Source organism: Helianthus annuus, chromosome 15 (genome assembly GCF_002127325.2).
Source record: "Helianthus annuus cultivar XRQ/B chromosome 15, HanXRQr2.0-SUNRISE, whole genome shotgun sequence".
NCBI lineage: Eukaryota > Viridiplantae > Streptophyta > Magnoliopsida > Asterales > Asteraceae > Helianthus > Helianthus annuus.
The window spans coordinates 98,751,981-98,776,937 of NC_035447.2; the positions used below are offsets into that span (position 1 = coordinate 98,751,981).

Genomic DNA, 24,957 nt, shown 5'->3' on the forward strand with positions numbered 1-24,957 from the left:
CTTAACTCCTTTTATAACCTTGTTATGGGCAAATGCATCCCCTCCTCCATAACGGTCATAATTGGATGCATACCCGAGCCACCAAGCCCCTAGTTTCGGGAAAACCCGCCAGCCCGAAGGCCCACTACGGTAAAACCCGGTTCGACTCCGTTTTGAACTGACGACCTCCAGAGAGACTTAGTTCTAAACTTCATTGCCACCACCAATGTCCTTCAAAGTGATGTTAGTGGGAGTGGAATACTTAATTATTTTTCAATCCGGTAAGATTCATTACTTACATGTTGATATCGATTTTGGGCACCCGTATACATTCTACACCAAAGGCGAGTCACCATTTGCAACAACAAGGAGTTAGAATAAGTACCTTACACCCTTAGGCTATATGGTGTGAGCTAGAGCCCCTCGCCACATCACCCTGATGTCACCCCAAACACTGCCTCGTGGGCGTTATTGGGGGGGGGGGTATCCCTTTGTGGGCCCTTCATTCTCTCATCTTTTTTGATTTCCTTTTTTCGCTTTTTTATATTGTTTAATAGGGGCGTTATCTCACACGTGCAAGTTAACGATAAAGTCCATCCTTTATGTGGCGTATACATGACACTGATGTGGCATGATGAAGTCCCTAGGGGCTTTATCCCACACTATATAGCCTTATTGATAAAAGAGTGTGTATTCACAACACAAAAGTAAAGAAAAACCATTACCTTTGAGAGTAACACATGTAATAATTACAGTTGCGACATTCTTATTTTTATCAACATTCGCTAAAACTTTTATTCAAAACTGAACAAGTTAAAATATAATTAATTTTTTATACCTCCATGATTAACCGCATCGATACCGTCCAAACAACATCAGTACTAACATTCGTTTTTTATGGTTTCTTAACATTCCTATTGGTGTAGTGACAAAAAGAACAAATTCCAACCGAATAACATCGATACCAATATAAGTACACGGAGTCGTATTCACACCGGTATTCATTTTAATCTCTTCCGGTTGCTATACCGACTGTCGACTGACCGTATTGTACTCGTATCGTAACAAACCAAACCGGTACATGCCAAAAACTCGACGCTAAAGCATCAGAAATCTCATGTAAAATGGGTTCCACTAAAATTTGGTGTTTCGGGTCGGGTCAAGTCGGGTCGGGTTATTATATGCTACCCATATCACAAGAAGTATTTATACTCATTTTTTTTGGTAACCTAATTGGAACATTAGAGCTCCATACCACTCGAACAAAAACCCTTGACCCCTTTCTTCCTCCTGCGGTTAAACATCGGCGATTTTTGATTCTTCGCCGAAGACGATGAGCTTTCGGATAAACAATCGCACAGGAGAAGAAACATGCACTGATAGCGACACAGGCAATGCATTTTACGATATTTACGGTCCACAGGTTCTATTTCTAATCTTAAATGCTTGTTTTGTTTCATTTGAATTTGCCGATGCTATTAAGCTAGAATTAATAATATTAAGATGCTAGAAAGTAGAAATTATTTGTGTAAGGTTAAATATAAGAAGTAATAATATGTTTGAATTTTCAGTATCAGGAATTATTATAATTAACTTATAGGATATATTGTTTAGATAGTATAATATATGACTGTTTAATTGAGGAGTTATTGTGAACTATGCAGTTAATGCGGTAAAATATTAGATATCGGTCAAGGACCGATATTTGAAATATAGGTTATCTCGGTGAGATATCTGTGGGATATCGGTAATTTTAATATAATGCAGAATTTATATATATAGCAATTTCACACCAATAATTCGGTGATATATCGGTTATATGGGTCAAATATCAGTGATATATCGGTTATATTGGTCAAATATCGGTCAACATCACCGATAATATCGGTACCGATATTTGACACCGATATCTTACTAAGGGACCAATATAACTGATATGTCACCGATATTAACTGCATAGATTGTGAATGAGTGTTAACATTGTTGCATTTTTCAGGTAGAGATTAACTTTTTAATGTGGATGTATTGCAGGCGAAAGCGGGTGTCGAGTTTAAGACCCCGGAATCAAACTCAAGTTTGAACTTGGAAGTGAGTTTTAAGTTTTAACAACATCATAATGTTTTATTAGGGCTGAAAATGAACCGAATGATCGTGTTCGTTTGTTAAGAAATATGTGTGTTCACAAACTGTTCATGAACACTTACTGAACGAGATTTTATGTTCATGTTCGTTTGTATTTGTTTGTTAATTTTAGGCAACGAACGAAAACGACGTTGATGAGCACATACTAATGTTCAGTAACACAAATGGAAACAAACGAACACAAACAAGCGTCCATGAACATAATATATAATACACTGACGCTTATTAAATATTCTATTTGTCGGAATTTTGAAGTATTTAAATAAAATATAAAAATAAAAACACTAATGAACTATCGAATACAATTGAACACAAACGAACACATTACCGAACGTTCACGAACACGACCTCTGTTCATTTAACTAAACGAACGAAATTCCTTGTTCGTGTTCGTTTGTTTGATAAACAAACGAACTTCCCGCCGAACGGTTCACGGACTGTTCGCTGAACGTTTGGTTTGTTTGCAGCCCTATGTTTTATTGTATAAGTTTCATTTTATAGTTATCTTTGGATGGTTTTTTTTTTTTTTTGGTAAATATGACAGGATGTTCAGGGGCTTATCACCTGGGTGCTTGGCGAGGGATTCATGCCGTCATGGGTTTTCATTAAGGTTGCAACTCTTTCTGCCCACTCTTCTTTTTGTGTTATATGTATGTTTTGGAGATACTGAATACAATTCTTGTCATATGCAGAACAAACCTCTGATTCGAAAAGTGGTTATGCTTTATGTTCCTGGTCTTGATGCAGCAATCTACCTGTCCCAATCTAAAATACTACACAGTTTAAAAGAATGTTGTGGTATCCCAAGGCCGGTGCTAGCACCTAGGTTGGACACGATCAGACTTCTTTATTGAATAAACGTAACCGAAATACACCCATTTACATGTAAGGGAGAGGATCATGAGAAAACTACTTAAATGTGAGAAAACTAAAAAATTACCAAAAAAACCTAAAAAACACCCCATTTTTTAAAAAACATTTTTTAGCTGCAACTCTAGCATTTTTATGATAATCTTTTTTTTTCTTTTTTGAAAAAAAAAGTTAGCATTACACATGTACAACATATGTTATGCTGTTCATGCAATTTAGCTTTAGGGTTTAGGTTTTCGGTTTAGTTTAGCTTTTAGGGTTATATTTTGGGGGGGTTTAAGTTTAGGGTTTAGTTTTTTGCTTTTTTTTTTATTTCTTAATATTTTTTTTGGGGGGGGGGGGGTAGGTTTTTTTCGTAGTGTTACACATGTGTAGGACATTTTTTTTTAAATTTAAAAAATGTAGATTTACAGCCAAAAGATGTTAAAAAAATTGGTGTGTTTCTAAGCTTTTTTTTTGGTAGTTTTTTGTTTTCTCATTTAAATGAGTTTTCTCATGATCCATACCCTTACATATAATGGGTCTAAATTGCCATCTCTAGTAATACTATACTATACATATTACATGTTTCTGTTCTCATAGCATTCATGTTCTGTTCTTTCATCTGTGCTAGCTGTGTATCAGATGGAATGCAGACTATAGATGCCCTTCTTACGTGCCGGCTTAAGCGAAAACGGGAAGCTGCTACGTTTACAAAGAAATCTGAACCAGGTACGGAATCTAATAAGTTCATTACCTAACGATCAACTTGCGTGTTTTTTAATAATAATTGTCAATTATTCAGATACAGATCCTGTTACGTCCTTGTCCGAGCTCAAGAAGAATATTCCATTTCCTGTGTCATACTATACTCTTACGACAAAGGAATTAGAAGACAATGGATACATTCATGATCAACCAGGTGACTAGATTATTGTTGTTACTTTTATTTGTTTACTTGCATGCATTCTGCTTGAGTGTCGAGACAATATACCTACAGGTTTTCTTTCAACTCTTCCCGCTCCATCCGGAAATCCCGTTCACGAAATCGTGGGAGTTGATTGTGAAATGGTAAGTATGTTGTATTAACTATTAAGTGAAAACTCACTTACACAATGCTAAAGATTTGCTGCGTAATCTGTTAAAAAACTTCTTAATTTTTGTCTGTATTTAGTGCATCACGAATGAGGGGTTTGAGCTCACAAGAGTAACGCTGATAGATTACAAAGGACAGGTAGAGCTTCTTCCAATGCATTATTTCTTTTGTTGAGTCATCATATATTTTAAAGTTTAGTATAACCGTAATGTCTGATATTTGGCAAATACTCATCATCATCATACTCAGTAAATCTCACCAATAGCAAAGCTAAGGTAGGGTCTGAGGAGGGTAAGATGTAGACAACCTTACCTCTACTCCGTAGGAATAGAGAGGCTGCTTCCAGTGAGACCTCCGGCTCGATGGTAGTTTTGCATCTCACCAATAGCAAAGCTAAGGTAGGGTCTGAGGGGGAGAGAGAGAGAGAGAGAGGGGTTTATGTATTATCATAGTTATCAAAGGCGCGAAGCGCACTCAAGGCGCTTAGGCTCCGCTTAGGGCCTAGGCGATAGGCGCAAAAAAAGCGTGGGCCTGAGAAAAAAAAGCGCACTTAAATAAAAAAAATAAAAAAGTTCATTAAAGCAATAAAGTACTCAAAACCAAAACAAAAATGTTCATACTTGCATTTAAAAAGTCTCAGATAACAAAATACTCAAAACCAACATGTTAATATTCAAAAACAAATAGTTCATTAAAGTAATAAAAGAAAAAAATACTGCAGTAAAAGCCCTATAAATACTGCAGAAAAAGTGGAATTTACGAATTAATACAAACCGAATATTACTAAATGAGATTTTGATCTTTAGCGATATCATTTGTTAGTAAAATCCCTATAAATACTGCAGAAAAAGGGGATATTACGAATTAATAAAGAAAAATATTAAATATCATTAGGATTTAGGCTGCGCTATAATTAGCTTGGAAGCAAAAGCGCAATTACTGGGAATCGCCCAGAAAAAACGCCTAGGCGCCAAAAGCGCACGCTTTTGATAACTATGTGTATTATATATTTTATTTTTATGTTTTTTAAACATTAGGGGCATTTTAGTCTTTTCAAGAAAAACTAACACAATATTCTAACGGAGTTAAAAAAGTTGGACTCCGAACGTTACAAAATGAGAATTTAGGTATTCAGGGTGTTAAACTTTTTGATTTTGGACTCAAATGGTTAAACATGGACTCAAAAAGTCATTTACTCTAATAATAAATAACACAATATTTGAATTCTTACAACTTAAATTGTTATTTTGCAGGTTCTGTTTGATAAATTGGTTAAACCGTCAAACGTAATTACTGATTACAACACCAGGTACTTTGTTCCGTATGAATGTCTACACGAGAAAGGGTCTTTTTAAGTTTTTTTTTATTTTTTTATTATTTATTTGTCTCTGTTTGTCATTCAGGTACAGTGGAATAACAAGTGCGATGATGGATGGAGTCACAACCACCCTTAGAGACGTTCAGGTTTCCCGTCTTTTAACTGCCGGTTTTCTAGTTTCGGTTAAGATGTTTAGTCGTATAACTGTTTTCTAACTTTTAAAACAACCAACCCTGCTTTCTATTTCAGGAAGATTTTCTACAACTTGTTAACAAAGAAACAGTTTTGGTTGGACATTCGTTGGAGAACGACTTATTAGCTTTAAAGGTCTCTCATAGTTTGGTGATCGACACTGCTGTTTTATACAAGCATTCACGTGGAGGAACGTACAAAATTGCTCTTCGTGTGCTTACTAGAAAATTCCTCTCTAGAGAGATACAAGATTCACAAAACGGGCATGATAGTATCGAGGATGCAAAAGCTGCAATGGATCTAGCCTTCTTAAAAATCAAACACGGTAAATCTCTTGTTTTCTTTGTTTTAACTGTGATTAATAGCTTTTTTATGAAGCAGCTAGGGCTGCAAACGAACCGAACGAACACAAACAAGACCCTGCTCGTGTTCATTTGTTGAGGAAATATATGTGTTCACGAACTGTTCATGGAAATGAACGTGTTCGTGTTTGTTTGTTAATATTAGGTAACGAACGATCACGAACGCAAAGTGAGTAATGTTCATAAACACAAATGAACACAAACAAGCGTTCATGAACAAAATATATAATACGTTGATACTTGTTGAATATTTTATCTCTAAGAATTTTGAAGTATTTAAAATAAAATATAAAAATTAGAAACACTAATGAACTATCGAAAATAAACGAACACGTTACCGGACGTTTACGAACATAAATGAACGAACACAACCTCTGTTCATGTTCGTTCATTTATTAAACGAAAAAACACAAACGAACTTCCGGCTGAACGGTTCACGAACTGTTCGCTGAATGTTCGGTTCTTTTGTAACCCCAGAAGCAGCACATTATAATAAATGATCCTATGTATATGATATAATTTCTGATGGTTTGGAACAGGACCCGATTTTGGTCGACCACCATCATTTATGAGAAAAAAACTCCTTACGGTTTTGGGCGAGTCCGGCAAGGCCTCATCTTTTGTTGATAATATATCGATAGTGAAGCGATATGCTTCGGAATCATCACATTCCATTCCAGTTGCTTCTGATGATGAAGCTCTTTCTAAAACCATCAAAGAGGTAACATGCTTCTTCGTTACAAGTGGCAATTTAGTCCCGTTTGCTTAAAAATGAGTCCATTCGGATTATATCTCTTATGGGTCAAATGGTCAAAAGAGAAAATTATATATATATATATATATATATATATATATATATATATATATATATATATAATGCCTTAACGTACATTGCATACGCGAGGCATTATCAGCATGCGATTTTGGTATTACTGAAGATCATGCGATTTTGGTTATTCATCAATATGCGATTTTGGGTATTCATCAACATGCGATTTTGGTTATTTATCACCATGCGATTTATATACTTGTTTGACCATGCGAACTTCTGAATTTATCAACATGCGATTTCTTGTTATAACGTGCACGCTTTCTGAACTTATTTTTATGCACGCTTTCAGTTGGTCTACATTTTGACGTAAATTTTATTTTTTTTTCCGGAAATGAGTCAGCTCAAATATAATACGTTTCGTGCTTATTTTTATGTACGCTTTCAGTTGGTCTACGTTTTGACGTAAATTTTGTTCGGAACACACGTGGGGCAATTTACTAGTAATAGCTATACACGAAATAGGTAATGCTTAAAACCTCATATAATATTTTAGGAAAAAAATGGATTATTGTTGAAATGTTATATAACTTTTGTAATCATATTTGACACTATTTATTTATATTAAGTTATGTTGAACTGTACCAAAAATTGCTCGCTTTATACGCTGCCCATTTTGCTACCTCTAATTGATATCTTGTATGACCGCAGGTAAAAAACGAAAAAATACATTTTGTGTGGGCCCAGTTTACAGAACTCAGTTGTTATTACAAGAAACAAGCAGAGGACGCGGAGGCATTGAATAAAAAACTTGCTGAAATGATAGCATTGCTTACTTGTAATAACAAGTCCAAGAGTCGAAAAAGCATAAAGTACACAATCACTCCCGATTTGAAGGATGTTCTTCATCGCTTGAATTCCAGAGTAAAAAATGTATTCTCCAATTTGCCTACCAACGCCATGCTAATACTTTGCTCGGGTCATGGAGATACTGCGATCGTTCAAAGGTATTACATAGTTTCACTATCACTTTACTTCAAACGTTTAGGCTTTGATTGTAATATGCGTTCAAATTGTTTTCTTACGTGCATGGATGAAGATTGAGAAAAATGCTATCGGAAAAAGTGGACACAAACATACCTCGGGATCATCTTGTAAAGGTTCTAGAAGAGCTGCAGGCACAGGCTGAGGTAGGTTTGTGTTTTGTCGGTGTCAAAAATTGAAGACGTCATGCGTTCATGTTGTAGCTTGTAACAAGGAGTAACACTCCTTTAGATTACATTAGATAGGGCATGTTTTCACATTAAAATTAAGCGAAAAAAGTTCTATGGGTTTGTTGATTTTGGAATGCGAGGACGGGTGAACAATAGCAATAGAGTAGAGGTGGTCAAAACAGGTTAAATTATGGGTCAAAACAGGTTTTGTGTTGGAACGAGTTTTAGTATGGTTAAAACGGGTCATGTTAATGAATGAGCTATTGTTTTTTTACATTAATATACATATTTTTTGTACATATTGTGATTTAGGTTACATTATGGCTGGTTATTTTTTTTACCTGTTTGACTCATTTGACACGTCTAAGTTCTAACGAAGTTATTTGATGTGGGCTATATGAAATGGACTAAATTGGTAATGTGTTTGCCATCTCTAGATTGGAGTATACACGTGATCTTGGCAATTTGTTGTCGATTTTGCTGTCACAAATCCATGCAGTTCTGTGTTAGATTAAGACTACCGGTGATCTCAAGTGCATTTTTGTGGCTGAGTGGTGTGCTTCACGACCAAAAGGTTGAGCGATCAGATTTTTTTTTTCTAAGATTATTGATAGTGTTGTCAATCTTGACCCAGAGTAGTGGAAATGGGTTGGGTAAACAATTTTTGGATTTTGTGTTAAACAATTCTTAGTGGGTCAAAACAGGCTGCTTAAAAACTATGTGAAATGGCCAATATCTAAATTACCACCACTGGTTCGCCACCTTCAACGGACAACCATACGCACCAGGTTATACAGGCTGCCAACGAGTGGCATAACAACCATTTCCACCACTGCAACCGCCACCGAATGATGCAGCAATCATCACCAACCATTCTCATTGTTGTAACCACAGTAGTGCATAAACCCTTTGCTGAAGATTTTAACATTTAAGTGGCGTTTTCTTCTAAAAATTTATAAAAGTAATGAAAGCAAGCTAATTGAACTTTAAAAAACTGGATTTTGGAAGTAGAATATATCAAACATCATCATCATACTCAATAAATCTCACCAATAGCAAAGCAAAGGTAAGGTCTGAGAAGAGTAAGATGTAGACAACTTTACCTCTACCCTGTAGGAATAGAGAGACTGCTTCCAGTGAGACCCCCGGCTTGATAGTAGTTTTGCATCAAGCGTTGGACATAAGGCACATAACACTCAACAATCGGGACAAAGATCGATTACTCGATTAGTGCATGCACCATTTTGTCTTTCAGCTATCAACGCCACCACATGATGCATGATTAACCATCCTCAACTTTTAACGTTATTTTCAAGAAATTAGTAAAATAACGTTAAAATTAGTGCACTTTCATTTTTGCCCCCCGATGGCCCCCACATATATACATTATATGCACATACCGCAAGCGGGGCGTAGAATATGTCAAACAAATGAATTGAAATTAAAAAAAAAATTGATAATTGTAAGCATATGATTGACAAAATAGTTATGTTGGTTTTGTTAGATTGTTTAAAAAGTTCGGATATGTGTTACCGCGTGTGACTTAGGTGGCGGGGGTAATGATATATCCTTCTATGGTAGGTTTAGTGACGGTGGTAGTAGTAGTGAGGGAACAGATAATTTAAGTTTCTTTAGTTTAACTCGTTAGCAATTTGAAAACGATATTATTCATTTATTTGAAAAAAAAATATGAGGAAGCTTATTCCAATTTAAGTTTCCATTCATTCTTAATCAACCTGTATGTATAACTTAAAAATTTAAATTTCATTTTAATCGAACCCAGGTTTCTCTGGGTCTCCTATAATTGCCCACCAATGCCTCACTCTGCACCAAGTGGGAGTTGAACTTGCATCTCTCAAGAGAAATGCAAGCCTTCCACCACTTGATCTAGAGATCATTGGCACTAAAATCAGGAAATAAAATTCAAAATCCAATTATGTACAACTTGTTAATTAACCTCAAAGATAAATAGCAACCCTATAGAAGTTCATCCATTCTAAAGCCAAGATTATGTTGAAAACTATGAGAACTATATATTACACTTGTACGTGATGCTTTAAATACGATCGTGACATGCCGTTAAAAAAATATATATACGACTGTGGTGAGATAATCATGTCACTTTTCTCTCTCTCTCCCACTACTTTAGCATCTTCTACACTATGACCATGTGTAATGGTTATGGTGAATAATGCTTCACCCTTGGGCGTTGTCCGCCACGTGTCATTCTAGTCAGCAAATGAGCGTTTTGAAGAAATGGGCGTAGTGAGAGAATGGCCCCACACTTGGGCGTTGTTCGACACGTGACACTCTCATAACTACCCAATTATTATTTCTTTTTTAATTTTTAAAACAAATAATTATCAGTGGCAATAAAAACTTCTCTCAGGCGTTGTTTTTAAAACGCTTCGGCAAATTGTTGGTCGAAAACCGCTCATGGGGGCGGAGATTCCGGCGTGGTGGGGCGTTCTTTTTGAAAACACGCCTAAAAACGGACGACTACGTATGGTTTAACATTTAAAAACACTTTATGCGTTTTTCGCAATTCTAAACATATTATCGGTTACGAAATAAACTTAGCACGTTACAAATTTATGTTTTTTCTTTTTTCATATGCTGCGACTTGGTTTTTAACGGCGAAGGCAGCACCGTGTTACAAGGTTAACGCACGTAGCATCACGAACATTTCACTGTCACTTCCGCAACCTTCTTTCCCTTTCATCATCAAATAATAATAAAAAAATAAATATACAATAAAATACTAACCTCAACAACAATCACTTCATTCGTACGATTCCATCATAGATCTCGGATTCGCTTGATTCTTCGCTCCGGTATGATCTCTCTCTCTCTCTACTCACACTTTTGACTCCTGATTGCTAAACCAATTGCTTTTTCTAGGGTTTATTTCGTGCGCCTTCACCATGGATGCTTCTTCGGTGTCCGAATTTGATTATTTGTTCAAGCTGTTGATGATCGGAGATTCAGGCGTTGGTAAGAGCAGTCTTCTGTTGAGTTTCACTTCCGATACGTTCGAAGAACTTTCTCCTACTATTGGTAAGTTGTTTGTGATTTGTAACATTTGTTTATACTTTTAAGTGTTGTATGAATTGTATAATTGTTATGTTGATTGTTTAGTTTGTTTGTATTGTGATGTTTAGTGGCTCAATTTGTTGTTTAGATCAGGTTTTGTGTTTCTGTTGGTGGTTTTTAGATTTAGTTAGGGTTTATGGTGTATTCGTTGTTAATTTAAGTGTTGTGTAAATGTATATTTGTTGTGATGATTGTTTAGTTTGTTTGAATGTGAAGTTTAGTGGCTCAATTTGTTGTTTACATTAGGTTTTGTGTTTCTGTTGGTGGTTGGTGAATTTAGTTAGGGTTTATGGTGTATTTGTTATTACTTTAAGTGTTGTGTAAATGTATAATTGTTTTGTTGTGTTGATTGTTTAGTGGCTCAGTTTGTTGTGTAGATTAGGTTTTGTTTTTCTGTTGATGGTTGGTGTAGTTAGGGAGCAGCCTAATTGGCATTGTCTTAATTGCCAAAAGACAAGGGAGTACATGCACTAATTGGCCTTTGTCTTAATTTCTGAGTGTTATGTGCCTTATGTCCAAGGTTTGATGCAAAACTACCATTGAGCCGGGGGTTTCACTGGAAGCAGAAGCAGCCTCTCTATTCCTACGGGGTAGAGGTAAGGCTGTCTACATCTTACCCTTCTCAGACCCTACCCTAGCTTTGCTATTGGTGGGGTTTACTGAGTATGATGATGACGGTTGGTGAAGTTAGGGTTTATGTTGGATTTGTTGAAGTTTGTAGTGTTGTTGTGTGTATATGAATGTATGTAGATGTATGATGGAAGTTATGTTTACGATAGGGATCACTGTGTGTGAAGAAAATATGGATGTGAGTTGAATAGAGATGAGTAATCAGCACGGTAACCTCTGCATGACGGTTGATGTTTAGGGAAGTTGTTTCTCTGTGTAATTTTGGATATTTTTTTTGTTATTGTACTAGCTTACTTCGGTTAGCAGTTCTTGGCTTTAACTGCTGTGACTCATAAGTAAAACTATGGTGTTTTATGCTCGTAATCGTATTGTATTCAAGTGCCTCGTGCGTAAGAAGTTAGAAGTGCTTATCCATCCATGATTTCGTCCTGTGGTCATTGTCCATATTGTTCTTACTACTACTATGAGCAGGATTCTATGAGTTATATAATATTCAGATCATAAGCGATATTTTGTTCTTTACTTCTTTGTGTTTAATGGGAAAAATGATGACAATGAAGCGAATAATTGACATGGGTTACATACTTGCATACATAGGCAGAGTCACATACTTGTGGATCTGCTTGCTTGCTATTTGTTATCATGGTATTATATTGTTTTGGTTTTGCTTGTTATCTGTATTTGATAATTGATAATGCCTTATTAGGACTAGTTATTGGATTATTTACTATAACGAGTTAGACTATTAGTAGAACGTTATTCACACATTATTTTCCACCTTTGGCAGGGGTGGATTTTAAGGTAAAACATGTTACGCTTGGAGGAAAGAAGTTAAAGCTTGCTATTTGGGATACCGGTAATATTTTCTGCTTTTTTGGTGTGTTGTGATTTACTTTACAAAGCCATTGCCAAAATCAAGTAAGGTTTTGTGTCGTGATTCATATTATAAGCTAGACATGATCTTATATATGTATTATGAAAATAGGAGACATGCACTTTCAATATGTACGAAATATTATTATAGTAAATATTGTATGTCAGTTTTCATGTCAACTAAGTTTTAGAACTATTTTCCTTAGCTGTTGAGCGTTCAAAATTATTTCAAATTCTTATTTGCAGCTGGACAGGAAAGATTCAGAACTTTAACCAGTTCATATTATAGAGGAGCACAGGGAATTATAATGGGTATGAAAAACCTTACATTCCTCTTATATTTTTATTCTTTTACCTGTTTCGATATAACACTAATGCATAGTTGTTAATGGCGAATAGCGACAAATAGCGATAAGGTACCTATATCCTACATAGCGAATGGCGATAAATAGTGGGCGGCTATTTTGTAAAAAGCGATACACTAGAATTTTTTTTATTTATTTTATATGTATATTATATCAAAATACCCTGGTACCTATGCTATTTTATATGTATATTTAACAAAAACCTAAAATCCAGCTATTTTATAGCTATATTTAATTGCTATTTATATTTAAACAAAATAAAAAAATTTAAAGTGTCGCTATTCTCGCTATCCATCGCTACAACCCAAATAGCGACACTGGACCTATATGCTACATAGCGCGCTATAGCGATCGCCATGATTGCTATTGACAACTATGCACTAATGGCTGGCCTTCTTGGTGGTGTGTTACATCAATGTACAAGTTGTATGCTATTGCTTTTGAGTCGATGCCTGTATTACTACTGATTATTTCTTTTGACAAATGGACGCAGTTTATGACGTAACCCGAAGAGAGACATTCACAAACTTATCTGATATATGGGCAAAGGAAATTGATCTCTACTCAACAAATCAAGATTGCATCAAGATGCTTGTTGGTAATAAAGTTGATAAGGTAATTGTTATCATTATATGGAGAAAATAAGTGCTTCTCTAAGATTTGCGATTTCTATCAATTAATATCTGCTCGAGAAATCGATTTTGAACGATTTAGATATGGCTCATCTGTTTTTCCTACTTCAAGAAACATGATAACGTGCTTATTTTACAAGCTGTTGTAAGTTTTATAGTCTGTAACATGCTATATAAAGAGGGAAACTATTCGTCTTTTTGCAGGAAAGTGAGAGGGTTGTAACAAAGAAAGAAGGAATCGACTTTGCAAGGGAATATGGATGCCTTTTTATTGAATGTAGTGCAAAAACACGGGTCAATGTGGAGCAATGTTTTGAGGAACTTGTTTTAAAGGTATTATGAGATTGTATATCTTCTACTTGTTTGCATTTAAATTATTTAACATAAAATCGAGACTATAGTTGAGCATGCATGCCAGTAAATGTCAAATGTTAGATTCATTATTCGCTCTTGAGGCAAACCTAATTGATTGCCAAATTATCTCGAAGTTTTTTTATTAATGGTCCAACAACCCTTGGTATTGTTGAAGCTAGAGGCGCCTGTTTCGACTTGTTTACTTTTGGACGGGTTGATTTGGGTCATGTTTTTTTCTCAAATGGGTCAAATCAAGATTTTTCAAAAATATATTTTTTACGCATACAACCTATGTTGTCAAAGACGCAAGGCGCAAGCGAGGCGCATCGGCCTCGCCCGGAGCCTAGGCGCAAGGCGCAAAAAAAGCGTGGACTTTTTTAAGAAAAGCGCACATAGAGAAAAAAAATATAAAAAATATGTTATGCTTTGAAAATAAATAAGATTCCACATATAAAATTAAAAAAACTATTATATATGCCATTTAAGATCATGTAGCTAATAGTTAGTAGCAAAAGTTTAGGACTTATATGTTGTAAGTTTTGGGTGTGTGAATAAAAGTCTAAAAAGGTGGTAAATACTTTGTCCCACATTGGTGTGGGAACCAAGTGAGTGGTTGTGGGGGTGCAAAATGAGTTTCTGAGCTGGAATTTGGTTGAACTCGTGCGTGCCCGCACGTCCTTCGGACATGAATGCAGCTCCGAAAACCCGGGTCCGCGTGAGGCACTTTTTGCACGCACTCGGTTTCGTGTTTTTCTTTTTTTCAGTTTTCCTGCTTATCTACTGCGCCTCAGCACCGTTTTTGCGACTACGCGCGCCTTTTTGCGCCTCAGCAGCGTTTTTTTCAAAAAAACCCTTTTTTTGCGCCTAGGCTACCACCAGGCGCTATAGGTTTTGACAACATAGGCAACCTCTAATCGTTACCCATCTTGCAGTCCCTCAATCCCTTTTCAAGTCCTTGTTGAGTGGACTCATCATACATATTTACGTCATATATCATCCTTTCTCTTTGAATCTTTTTATGTGAACATAGTTGTGATATTCTTCTATTTACGTGAGATAGTAACTAGAAAGTCGTATGATTTACTTTTAAAAGCTCGCTTACTGCAAGTTTCTTATTATACATGTAAAATTCTATTAATTTTAATTTTTTTTATGCTAGTTGTATGAACTTTTTCTTCTATTATTGCGCTTTTTCTTTCCGCAGACTTTTGCTTTATGATAATTCTAATTGATAAGTTCCTTGAGTTTTTTCAATTAAATTTATAGCATTTTATTACTTTTTAAATTTCTATTTATAATTCTGTTTTCTTTTATTATTGCGCTTTTTATCTCGGACGTGTGTTTTGTTTTTTGCTGCTTGTAACGTGAGGCTTTTGCGCCTTTAGCCTTTTACAACGGCGGTGTTCATGGGCCAATCATACCCCACCCATCACATGTCAACCGTATGAAATATCAACCTAAATTCCTCCATTTGACCATTTACCCAACTCATCTGATTTTCAAGTACGTCAACCAATGAGAAGTTTTCTACAGCGATTTTAATGATTTTAGTTTCTAGTCAATGACACACGGATACAGAACATGGATACATAGTTTTATTTAACATCAAAGAAGTATCGATAATAGTGTGGATGTTTTACTTATAAATGATAATAATGTGCAGATCTTGGATACACCTAGTTTGACTTCTGAGGGGTCAACTACCGTGAAAAGGAACAACATATTTAGCCAAAAGCCTCCAGTTTCCGATGACTCGACCAATGGATGCTGCTGAAGTTTAAGTTGAAGGTGGTCTTTGTGTCCATGTAACCCTTTTTTTTCAGGTTTAAAGCTTTTGTATTCTAATGTTGATCATGAATGTAAATTTTATATTATGGGATGTTTCTTGTATTATCTTTCTTTCATTTAAAAAGATCTTGGAATGATAGTCAACTTTGATATGTTTAGTTCTTTCTTTCATGAAACGCCCTGCTTGTGGTAAGCGCATATAATGTATATATGTGTGAGCGCTCGGGGGCAAAAGGGAAAGCGCACTAATTTTAACGTTATTTTACTAATTTCGAGAAAATAACGTTAAAAGAGGGGATGGTTAATCATGCGTCATGTGGTGGCATTGATAGCCGAAAGACAAGGGGCTACATGCACTAATCGGAAGTTGTCTCAATACTCTCAATTGCCGAGTGTTATGTGTCTTATGTCCAAGGCTTGATGCAAAACTACTATCGAGCTGGGGGTCTCATTGGAAGCAGTCTCTCTATTCCTACGGAGTAGAGGTAAGGTTGTCTACATCTTACCCTTCTTAGACCATACCTTAGCTTTGCTATTGGTGGGATTTACCGAGTATGATGATTTCATGAAATACTGGGTTATTTGCAATGTGAACGACTGCTTAGTTATTGCTCCATGAGCTGTGGCCCCGAAAAAGAACTCCAAGATTGGGATGTCTTCCCTGATTTGGCGAAATCCAACGGCTACAATGTCACATTTGAACGTTGAAAAGAAAAAAAATCGAAACTCTATATGACACATTTAACATTAAAACAACACTTTTAACACACAATATTTAGACCTCTCTCACTCAATAACACACAAAACTGAATGTCTTACCTCTCGCAATGTCATAAAAACTGGATCGAGTCGCAAAAATCAATCCAAAAAACGGCCTGAACAACCATACTTTCCACATTTTCCTGAAGCCCAATTCTCCCAGGTTAGGTACTTAAATCAATTTTGTTCACACAAGCGACCGAACTGCAAATTTTTTAAAATAATAGAATGCCGAACTTTAATGGCATCTACAACAATAGAACCGTGAATTGAACAAGCAGCCAAGGCGACGACAATGTGGCCAAGGTGGCAATGAATAAATATGAGAAAACTACCCAAGAAGTATTTCCTCACATGTTGGCGTAGGAAGCTGTTCATAATCTTTAAAGAACCGCATGTTGATCAGTTATGTTTAGACATAATGGAAAACATGAAAACATACCTTTGATTGCATCAGCACAGGCCATCAGAGAATCCAGATGGAGACACAGCAACAGTGTTTGACATGATTGTCAGCTTGATCTGGTTCCTCCATAGGGTGCAATCTAATGATGGTGATGATAAGAAACCGACAAGGGAATTGGTTATGGAGAGAGAGAGGTCGATGATGTTATGTGCTATTAGGGTTTGTGAAATTGTCTAACCCTTTAACCTCCACATTATTCTCCTTATATATGCACCCAGGAGGAAACCCTAATTAGTTAATAAGGGTAATTAGGCCCATCAACAATTACCAACTAATTATTTAATAGGATTGTTATATATTTTAATCCATATAATGTAAATGATTATAATGGCTACTAGATTAAATATAGAATAAATATATTTAATCTTACATTCTCCCACTTAGCCGAGTAATCATTTACTATGAGTATTAGATAAGCCTGATCAGGAGTTAATACTCATTTTAGCCTTAAACAAGTACTATAGCAGAGAAATACAACCGTTGAATCATTATGCGACTCAGGACCCCTATTAATCATACTATAGCCTTAATTTAAAACCTAATCGTTATGATCAAAATACGCATAAGCCCTTTGTTTGATTTGTAACTTTATTTGTCTATATGCCATTATGCCGGCTTGACATATTCTTAGAGACATACAAAATCAAATTGATGAGGAAAATTAACTAATACTTAGTCATTCATAGTACGATATGCAATTGCGCACGGCCATTAATTAATACCCGTCTATGAGCTCTCTTAATAATACTTATGGGTAATAGCCCTTCAGTTATAGGATCCTTAAGCATATCATGAATGTATTCGATACAAAACTTAGTTTCCTCAATTCGTTCATAAACGAATAATTAATTGCGTATCGAAATTTAATGCAGCACCTCTTGAACTGTTACTGTTCAAGGAGTCATGGTAGCTGAATTTATCACACTAATTCTTCAAAACATTAATTATATGGAGTTAATAAACTTATGAGTCCACTGATAAATTTCCAACAACATTTAGTGATTATATTATGTCGTTATTAGGGGTGTTCAAGATCGGATAATCCGGTTTTCGGATATCCGAAAATCGGATATCTGAAATTTCGGATAGTGAAATATTGACATCCGAACCCGAATCCGAAATTTCGGATATCCGATTTTCGGATATCCGAAATTTCGGATTCGGGTTCGGATATCTAATCGGATATCCGAATATCCAATTTTTTATTTAATTTTTATTTTTTTATTATTTTTTAATATTTGAAACCAGATTTTTCGGATAGTTTCGGATATCCGAATATAAATTTTGGATATTTTTCGGATATTTCGGATATTTTTTCGGATATTTTTCGGATACTTCGGATATTTTTCGGATATTTCGGATATTTTTTCGGATATTTCGGATATTTTTCGGATACTTCGGATATTTTTCGGATACTTCGGATATTTTCGGATATTCGGATATCCGAAAAAAATAAAAATTAAATTTTCGGATATTTTCAGATAATCCGATTAACCGAAAATTCTCAAAATCACTATCCGAATCCGAATCCGAATTTTCGGATTATCCGATTTTCGGATATCCAAAAATTCGGATATCCGAAAATTCGGATATTTCGGATACGGGTTTTCGGATATTTCGGATTCGGTTTCGGATTCGGATTTTTTTGAACACCCCTAGTCGTTATAACTTAAGTTGTTAATATCAGTGCATTATGACTCCTCCATGAGATAGGTTTTGTCTGCTGACATAAAGATATACCCGAAATTACATTTTGTCATCATTACAAAGTTAAAGTAATAAACCGGTTTTAATTCTCACTTCTTCTTCAAATTTTAGCCTCTCGTTTCTTTTAAAGGTATTGTAATACTCCATTAGATGTTTCACGTTAATCTAGACGTATCTAGTGTCTTGCAATGTGAGTAATATCTAAACGAGTATAGACTTAAACTTACATAAGGGTTCCAATTAATGAAGCGTAAATAAATAATCTCATTTATCCTATTATCCTCTAAAGGAGAGCAGTATTTTGTTACATATGTAAGGACCCATTTAATGTTAAACTTATGGAACGAAACTATTGTCCCATTAGGTCTATCTCGGTACGTTATGATATCTATTACAAAAGAGATATCTCTGAGATCTATTATATCAAAGTTTGTGTTAACAATGCTTTGACTTATGTAACATATACTTGTCAAAAGAATATCATCTATATAGGCAAGTTTATCTTAGTTGCTCCCACTCATTTTGAGATAGGTTCATTAATCCACTTGATTTTTGATGAAAATAATCACGTTAGCTTTTCATCACATTATGATGTTTGCATTAACCCATACATGAATTTTATTGGTTTACAAATAAAGTGTTTTTTAACCTTCAATTTAGAACTTTCAGGTTGTTTTATGAACATGTAAATGTGTCAGCCAGTTTGTTAGGGAAAATTCTTTTAATGTTCATCTAATGTAGCTTTAAACTATTATAAGCTACTAGAACAGTGATGATCCTCAAAGAAATCTTTGATAATTTATCTCTTCCTAAGTATAACCTTTGACAATCAATAATGCTTCTTAGTGTCTTAATGCTTATATCAGGATTTGGTTTAGTTATGAACACTCTTAGGTAATTCAATCAAATCCCAAACGTTACACGAACACATAAAATCAGTTTTACTAGAAAACTGTTTTATTCCATTCAGATGATTGATTTACGCTAATGGCTTGATTTTAAGAGATAGGATCATTAAACATTTCCAAAAATCCATTTCAACTTCATTAGGGAGGTTATGTAATTATCAAAGTTAGTAGGCTTTTAAACCTAGATGACCTCCTGAGTTGATTATTGGGTTCATTAGAAGTTTCAGTTTTATGGATTAGCTCTTGGTTAGGTTGCTATCATTTTCATTCTAAGTTTGTAAGAGTTGGTGCAGTATGGTGTACAAGAGGTGTAATCAGAGTTAAATTCAGAGTGAAATTTAATGACACTCTTCCCCCCGCCTCTTGTATTCCTTGCAAGTCATGATAAGGACTTTGACTGCTCCTACTGACCTTAGAAATCTTTAGGAACTCAGCATGCTTAGGGTCAATATTTAACGACCAACAAATTCTAATAGAGAAAACAAATTAATGACGTTAGTCGTTGTGATTTCTCTTGTTGAGGATTATGTTAGTTTAGGTAAGAAATCTAAGTGTGCCCACAATTAAGCAACAATAAACCTTTTGTAAGAGTAGCATTAGATTTTAAGGAGACAAGTATTGATGGAACAGTGTCATGATGGAGCGGTGTCTTGTACAAGAGGTGCAAATTTAGGTAATGTAAAATTTTCACTCCCCCACCTCTTGCAACTATTGCAAGTTATTATTAAGACATTTAATGCTCCCACTGACCTTTAATATCTCTAGAATGCTACAAGAGAAGTTTCAATGAGCTACGTGACGTGGAACCTATCACATATATGTTAGACTTTATTTGATTTCTTTAATGTCCAGATATCATAAGAAACTTTAGGGACATATTTAATAGAAATCTTATTAAGTATATATATATGAATAGATTTCGTCTAAGACCGTGAGCCATATGCGACAAAATTTAGATACAAGTTGATAGTCTTTTAAATGATAAATGAATTATGTCTGAATATTCCATTTGGAATAAGTTCCACGAATGTCAATGAATGACTTATGATGGACCCATACTTATTCCTTAAGCGAAGTAATATTTAGGGCTGTAACGTCATGATTTAAAATCACTTAGAATGAGATTAGATGAATAATCATCCTCATTAACCATGTCATGATTTCTCATGAATTTTGGTTATAATGGATGAGATTTATAAGTCTCATTTTCCTTTTTTCAAATTCTCATTTGCATGATAACAAAAGTTGTGAAAATGTAAGGTATCATCTAGTTTTATTTTACTAATGTTTCAATCCAGATATTTAGAACAAATAAAATGAGAGTTTAAGATAAGTGCGACTTTATGCTGACTATGCGAACCTCACAACCTTCATAACATTGCTTAATTATGATACTATGTTCTGATTAATCTTCAGAATATATAAGGTATCGAAAGGCGTTGTTAGAAGACTGCTTATTATGGTTCTTATAGTCTTAACATTTAATTTTGTCACTAACTCTCATGTTAGTTATTTGTTGACTTCTGGTAAGGAAACGTTTAAAACTAGAGTCAACTAATCATGTGTTAATTGGAATATTATAATTATCAGACTTAAATATCATTAGGAAATGACTACCTAATTAACTTATCCAACTGTTCTTTAGAATAATGGATAGTCTCGTTGCTTATGTCTAGTCTAATGACATAATTATGCAGTGAGATTTTCCCTTGAAGAACCTTAGAGTTGGGATTTTGTACTTGTATTTTGTCTATGGACCTTAGATCAATCCTCTTTCAAAGTTTAAGTGGTTGTAAAGTGAGTAACAACTTATTTTCTAGCTTCAAACATTTATTTCTTTGTACATATGTTGCTTATCAACACACTCATTATACTTTGGTACTTTTGAGTGTTATAGTTGATTTATAAGGCATCAAATTGTACAAGTGAAAATCTTAGTATGTAATGTACTGGAAAAATGTAGTTATTTCCATGCGTAAGCCCTTAACTTTATGGGTCATGGCATTGTACATTATAATATATTCACATATACCACTTAGCTTTATAGTTAAAAAAATTTTAAATGAACACATGCATCTTAGGAGTTCTTGTGATTATTTCACAATAATAGATTAGTCTTAGGAAAGACTTAATCTGGAGTAACCTTTTAGTGACAGCACTTATTATTGATTATCATAAGAGACATCATGTTCAATTTATCCTAGTCATCATGCTCTACTTTTCTTCTGTAGTGCTTTATTAGAAGAGAGCAATAGGATTATCGTGTCTTAAGAGATAATCAAGGATTTAATTTAAGAGCTAATTCTTATAGAAACTTTAAGCAAAACATATTAGATTTAGGAATTAGAGTGGATGAGATATTGATTTATAGAAGAAAATTATAGTGAGTAAAATTATGGGTACTAAGAATAAGGCAGACAAAATGATCACAAAAATTAATTGTGGATCATTAATATAAGGATCATTATGTGAAAAGGTTGTGATATGTCTATTACTAACATCAAAATAATAGACTACTTAAAGTTCTACTTAAACGAAGACAAAACAGCTTTGGCCAGAAGTGTAATCATTTAAGCATGTGTGCAAAGTGGTTGCAACAAATCAGCTTTGGCCAAAAATTGAGACAATCACTTTAGTTATGCACTTGTTAAGTATGCCATCTATGAAGGAATTAAATCAGCTTTGGCCAGATATTAAGACATTCATGTTTATGATGCACACTTAACATAGCTTTCGTAATACTTGAACGATAAGTAGATGCATCAAATCAGCTTTGGCCAGAAGTGACACATCAGAAGCTCATTCAAGTTAAGCCATTTTGGTTTTGTAAAACATTATTTGATCCTCATTAATTAACTAAGTAATTACAAAAACCAATCATTTAATAGCAGACCACCTGTTAGCGCGGATCGAACTCCGCGGTGAGTTCGCTGGGGGGTGCAGGGGGACAGCATGCCCCCGCACGGGGTTCGGGGCGGAGCCCCGAGCTAAATCTTAGTTCACATTAAACAGCCTAAAATAATGAGGTTTCGAGTGAGATCTCGAGTCAGTTATGAGGTCTCGAGTGAGATCTCGAGTCAAGTCTCGACTCAGCTTATAACATTATGAGGTCTCGACTCATTAATGGTCTCGAGTCGCAACCTCAGTGTCTCGAGTCGTAATCATGGTCTCGACTGCTGTGAATTATGAGATCTCGACTCCTTATGAGGTCTCGAGTCAACCATGGTCTCGAGTTGTGACCTTTATGGTCTCGAGTCGATACCTTTGTCTCGAGTTGTACAGATTTAAGCCCTTAGTCGAAACCTCAGTGGTCTCGAGTCGAGACCATATGATCTCGAGTCAAAATCGTTGTCTCGAGTTGTAAGCATTTGAGAACACTTATGATTTCGAGTCGAGTTCTTGTGGTCTCGAGTCGAGACCTTTGTCTCGAGTGGTTAAAACTTATCTCGAAACTTCTGTTACAGCTATTAATGTGAAACATAACCGAAAATTCGAATTGTTAGGGATTTTGAGATATGGTTTCCTGTTTTAGTGATGATCTAATTTCATCAAATATTTCGAAAAATTTTATCTGTTGATCTAATAACAGTTTTTCGAAAATTTTTAATAGTTAAAACAGATCAAAACATGGAAAAACACTCAATAATCCAAATCATATTCCAAAACATAAAGGAATTTCGAATTTTCTAAGAACAGATGATGAACCTTAAAAAATAAAATAATAATTCTGGAACTCAAAACCTGAAAATTAAGGCTTCTAAAACAGATTTCGGATTTGTTGATTTTAACTATTATGATTTCGTGTCATTGATTTAACATTCTTTTCCGAAAACAATGATTTCGGGTCATGACTCGAAACCGGCGGTTATGATTATGAAGTTATTCAAAATTTCTGTTTTCAGATTTCAATCCCAGAATAATGGATAAAAACAGAACTGTTTAATCAACATATGCTCTGATACCACATGTTGGTTCAGTTCTGTTTAGACATAATGGAAAACATGAAAACATACCTTTGATTGCATCAGCACAGGCCAGCAGAGAATCCAGATGGAGACGCAGCAACAGTGTTTGACATGATTGTCAGCTTGATCTGGTTCCTCCTTAGGGTGCAATCTAATGATGGTGATGATAAGAAACCGACAAGGGAATCGGTTATGGAGAGAGAGAGGTCGATTGATGTTATGTGCTATTAGGGTTTGTGAAATTGTCTAACCCTTTAACCTCCACATTATTCTCCTTATATATGCACCCAGGAGGAAACCCTAATTAGTTAATAAGGGTAGTTAGGCCCATCAACAATTACCAACTAATTATTTAATAGGATTGTTATATATTTTGATCCATATAATGTAAATGATTATAATGGCTACTAGATTAAATATAGAATAAATATATTTAATCTTACACCGCAAAGGCCAGCAAATAAATCGTCGCCAACATCATAACCCCACGAGTCTTTGCTAGAAAGGGTTATCCATTTTACCACTTCCTTAGAAGCCAAGACCGAGGATCGAAAGCAAATTAGAGTTGAGAAGTCACGCTTCCAGCATGAGGATTAAGAAGTTCGGGTTAATCCGATGCAAAAGAAACTACCAATGTTATTAAGATGAACAAAAGGAGAAAAATTTGAAGTTCTTTTTGGAGCGGCATGATCAATACCGGGACATTGCTGAACGTGCTACTAGAATGGATCATAAAATAACAAAAGGTTACGACTTACGAATGAGACAATTGATATATATTTATTTAAATGTTAGTATCATATTTTCTTTATTTTTAATTTTAATTAAAAAATGTTAGCTTTTAAATTAATTAGAAGTTAGTTTTTATTTATTTTGCATTTTTTAAATAAATTTAATCTTTAAAATAATATGTTTGTTACATAATATATTTTTTTAAATAAATATGATATGGTATTTGTTGAGTTTTGGTAGTTTATGATGGATACCCAGCGGTTTGAGAAGTTAGGGAAAAACTAAAACACTGATGTGATATTTGAGAAGATCCACCAAAATTTGATGTATACACTTTATCGTTGATTAGCCATTAATTTCTCAATAAGTCAGTCAATTCGGGTTTTTTTTTTTTTTTTTTATTTTTTATTTTAAGTTTTTTCTACTCATCCTTAGGGTATCCGGGGCACTCTCGGGAAGAGGGTGCGGTGACCCAATTCCCCGATCGAGAACACCGCCGTCATCACCGCGGGGACCCGATTCGGGGAGGGTCTTCGGCATGAGTTCACCGCGTTGAATTGGCATGATGTTTGAGGAACGGTCGAATTTTGCAACGGTCGAAATTTAAAAAAAAAAAAATTCACTTTTTAAACAAATATAAATAACCACACCCACCACTAAATTTTTATACTCTCAAACCACACCCACTTCACTAATTTTTTATTTTCTCAAACCACACCCACTTCACTAATTTTTTATACTCTCAAACCACACCCACTTGAAAC

At 35.0% G+C, this 24,957-nt stretch overlaps 2 protein-coding genes across 3 annotated transcripts; both read left to right on the plus strand.

The window, feature by feature from the left end:
- Nucleotides 1–1,213: 1,213 nt before the first annotated feature.
- LOC110912025 (small RNA degrading nuclease 5) lies at nucleotides 1,214–8,203 on the plus strand. Of its 2 annotated transcripts, none has more exons than XM_022156691.2 (14): nucleotides 1,214–1,402; nucleotides 2,011–2,067; nucleotides 2,666–2,731; nucleotides 2,814–2,947; nucleotides 3,605–3,702; nucleotides 3,776–3,892; nucleotides 3,971–4,041; nucleotides 4,145–4,204; nucleotides 5,320–5,375; nucleotides 5,470–5,530; nucleotides 5,634–5,901; nucleotides 6,478–6,659; nucleotides 7,419–7,714; nucleotides 7,807–8,203. In XM_022156691.2, exons 1-14 carry the CDS (start codon nucleotides 1,313–1,315, stop codon nucleotides 7,928–7,930), a joined length of 1,680 nt encoding a protein of 559 aa, XP_022012383.1. In that variant the 5' UTR covers nucleotides 1,214–1,312; the 3' UTR covers nucleotides 7,931–8,203. The 2 variants fall into 2 exon arrangements, with proteins under 2 accessions (XP_022012383.1, XP_022012384.1); XM_022156692.2 differs by having other exon boundaries at nucleotides 1,215–1,402; nucleotides 3,782–3,892.
- A 2,375-nt stretch (nucleotides 8,204–10,578) lies between these two features.
- Nucleotides 10,579–15,808, plus strand: LOC110912024 (ras-related protein RABC1). Its single transcript, XM_022156689.2, has 7 exons — nucleotides 10,579–10,755; nucleotides 10,823–10,978; nucleotides 12,432–12,500; nucleotides 12,764–12,829; nucleotides 13,376–13,497; nucleotides 13,719–13,847; nucleotides 15,532–15,808. Exons 2-7 carry the CDS (start codon nucleotides 10,846–10,848, stop codon nucleotides 15,640–15,642), a joined length of 630 nt encoding a protein of 209 aa, XP_022012381.1. The 5' UTR covers nucleotides 10,579–10,755; nucleotides 10,823–10,845; the 3' UTR covers nucleotides 15,643–15,808.
- Nucleotides 15,809–24,957: the final 9,149 nt, after the last annotated feature.

Coding starts and splice junctions, on each gene's coding strand:
- LOC110912025 (XM_022156691.2), top strand. CDS start 1,313: ATGAGCTTTCGGATAAACAATCGCACAGGAGAAGAAACATGCACTGAT. Junction 2,948..3,604: donor AGGCCGGTGCTAGCACCTAG/GTTGGACACGAT, acceptor CATCTGTGCTAG/CTGTGTATCAGATGGAATGC. Junction 3,703..3,775: donor TACAAAGAAATCTGAACCAG/GTACGGAATCTA, acceptor TCAATTATTCAG/ATACAGATCCTGTTACGTCC.
- LOC110912024 (XM_022156689.2), top strand. CDS start 10,846: ATGGATGCTTCTTCGGTGTCCGAATTTGATTATTTGTTCAAGCTGTTG. Junction 13,498..13,718: donor TTGGTAATAAAGTTGATAAG/GTAATTGTTATC, acceptor GTCTTTTTGCAG/GAAAGTGAGAGGGTTGTAAC. Junction 13,848..15,531: donor TTGAGGAACTTGTTTTAAAG/GTATTATGAGAT, acceptor AATAATGTGCAG/ATCTTGGATACACCTAGTTT.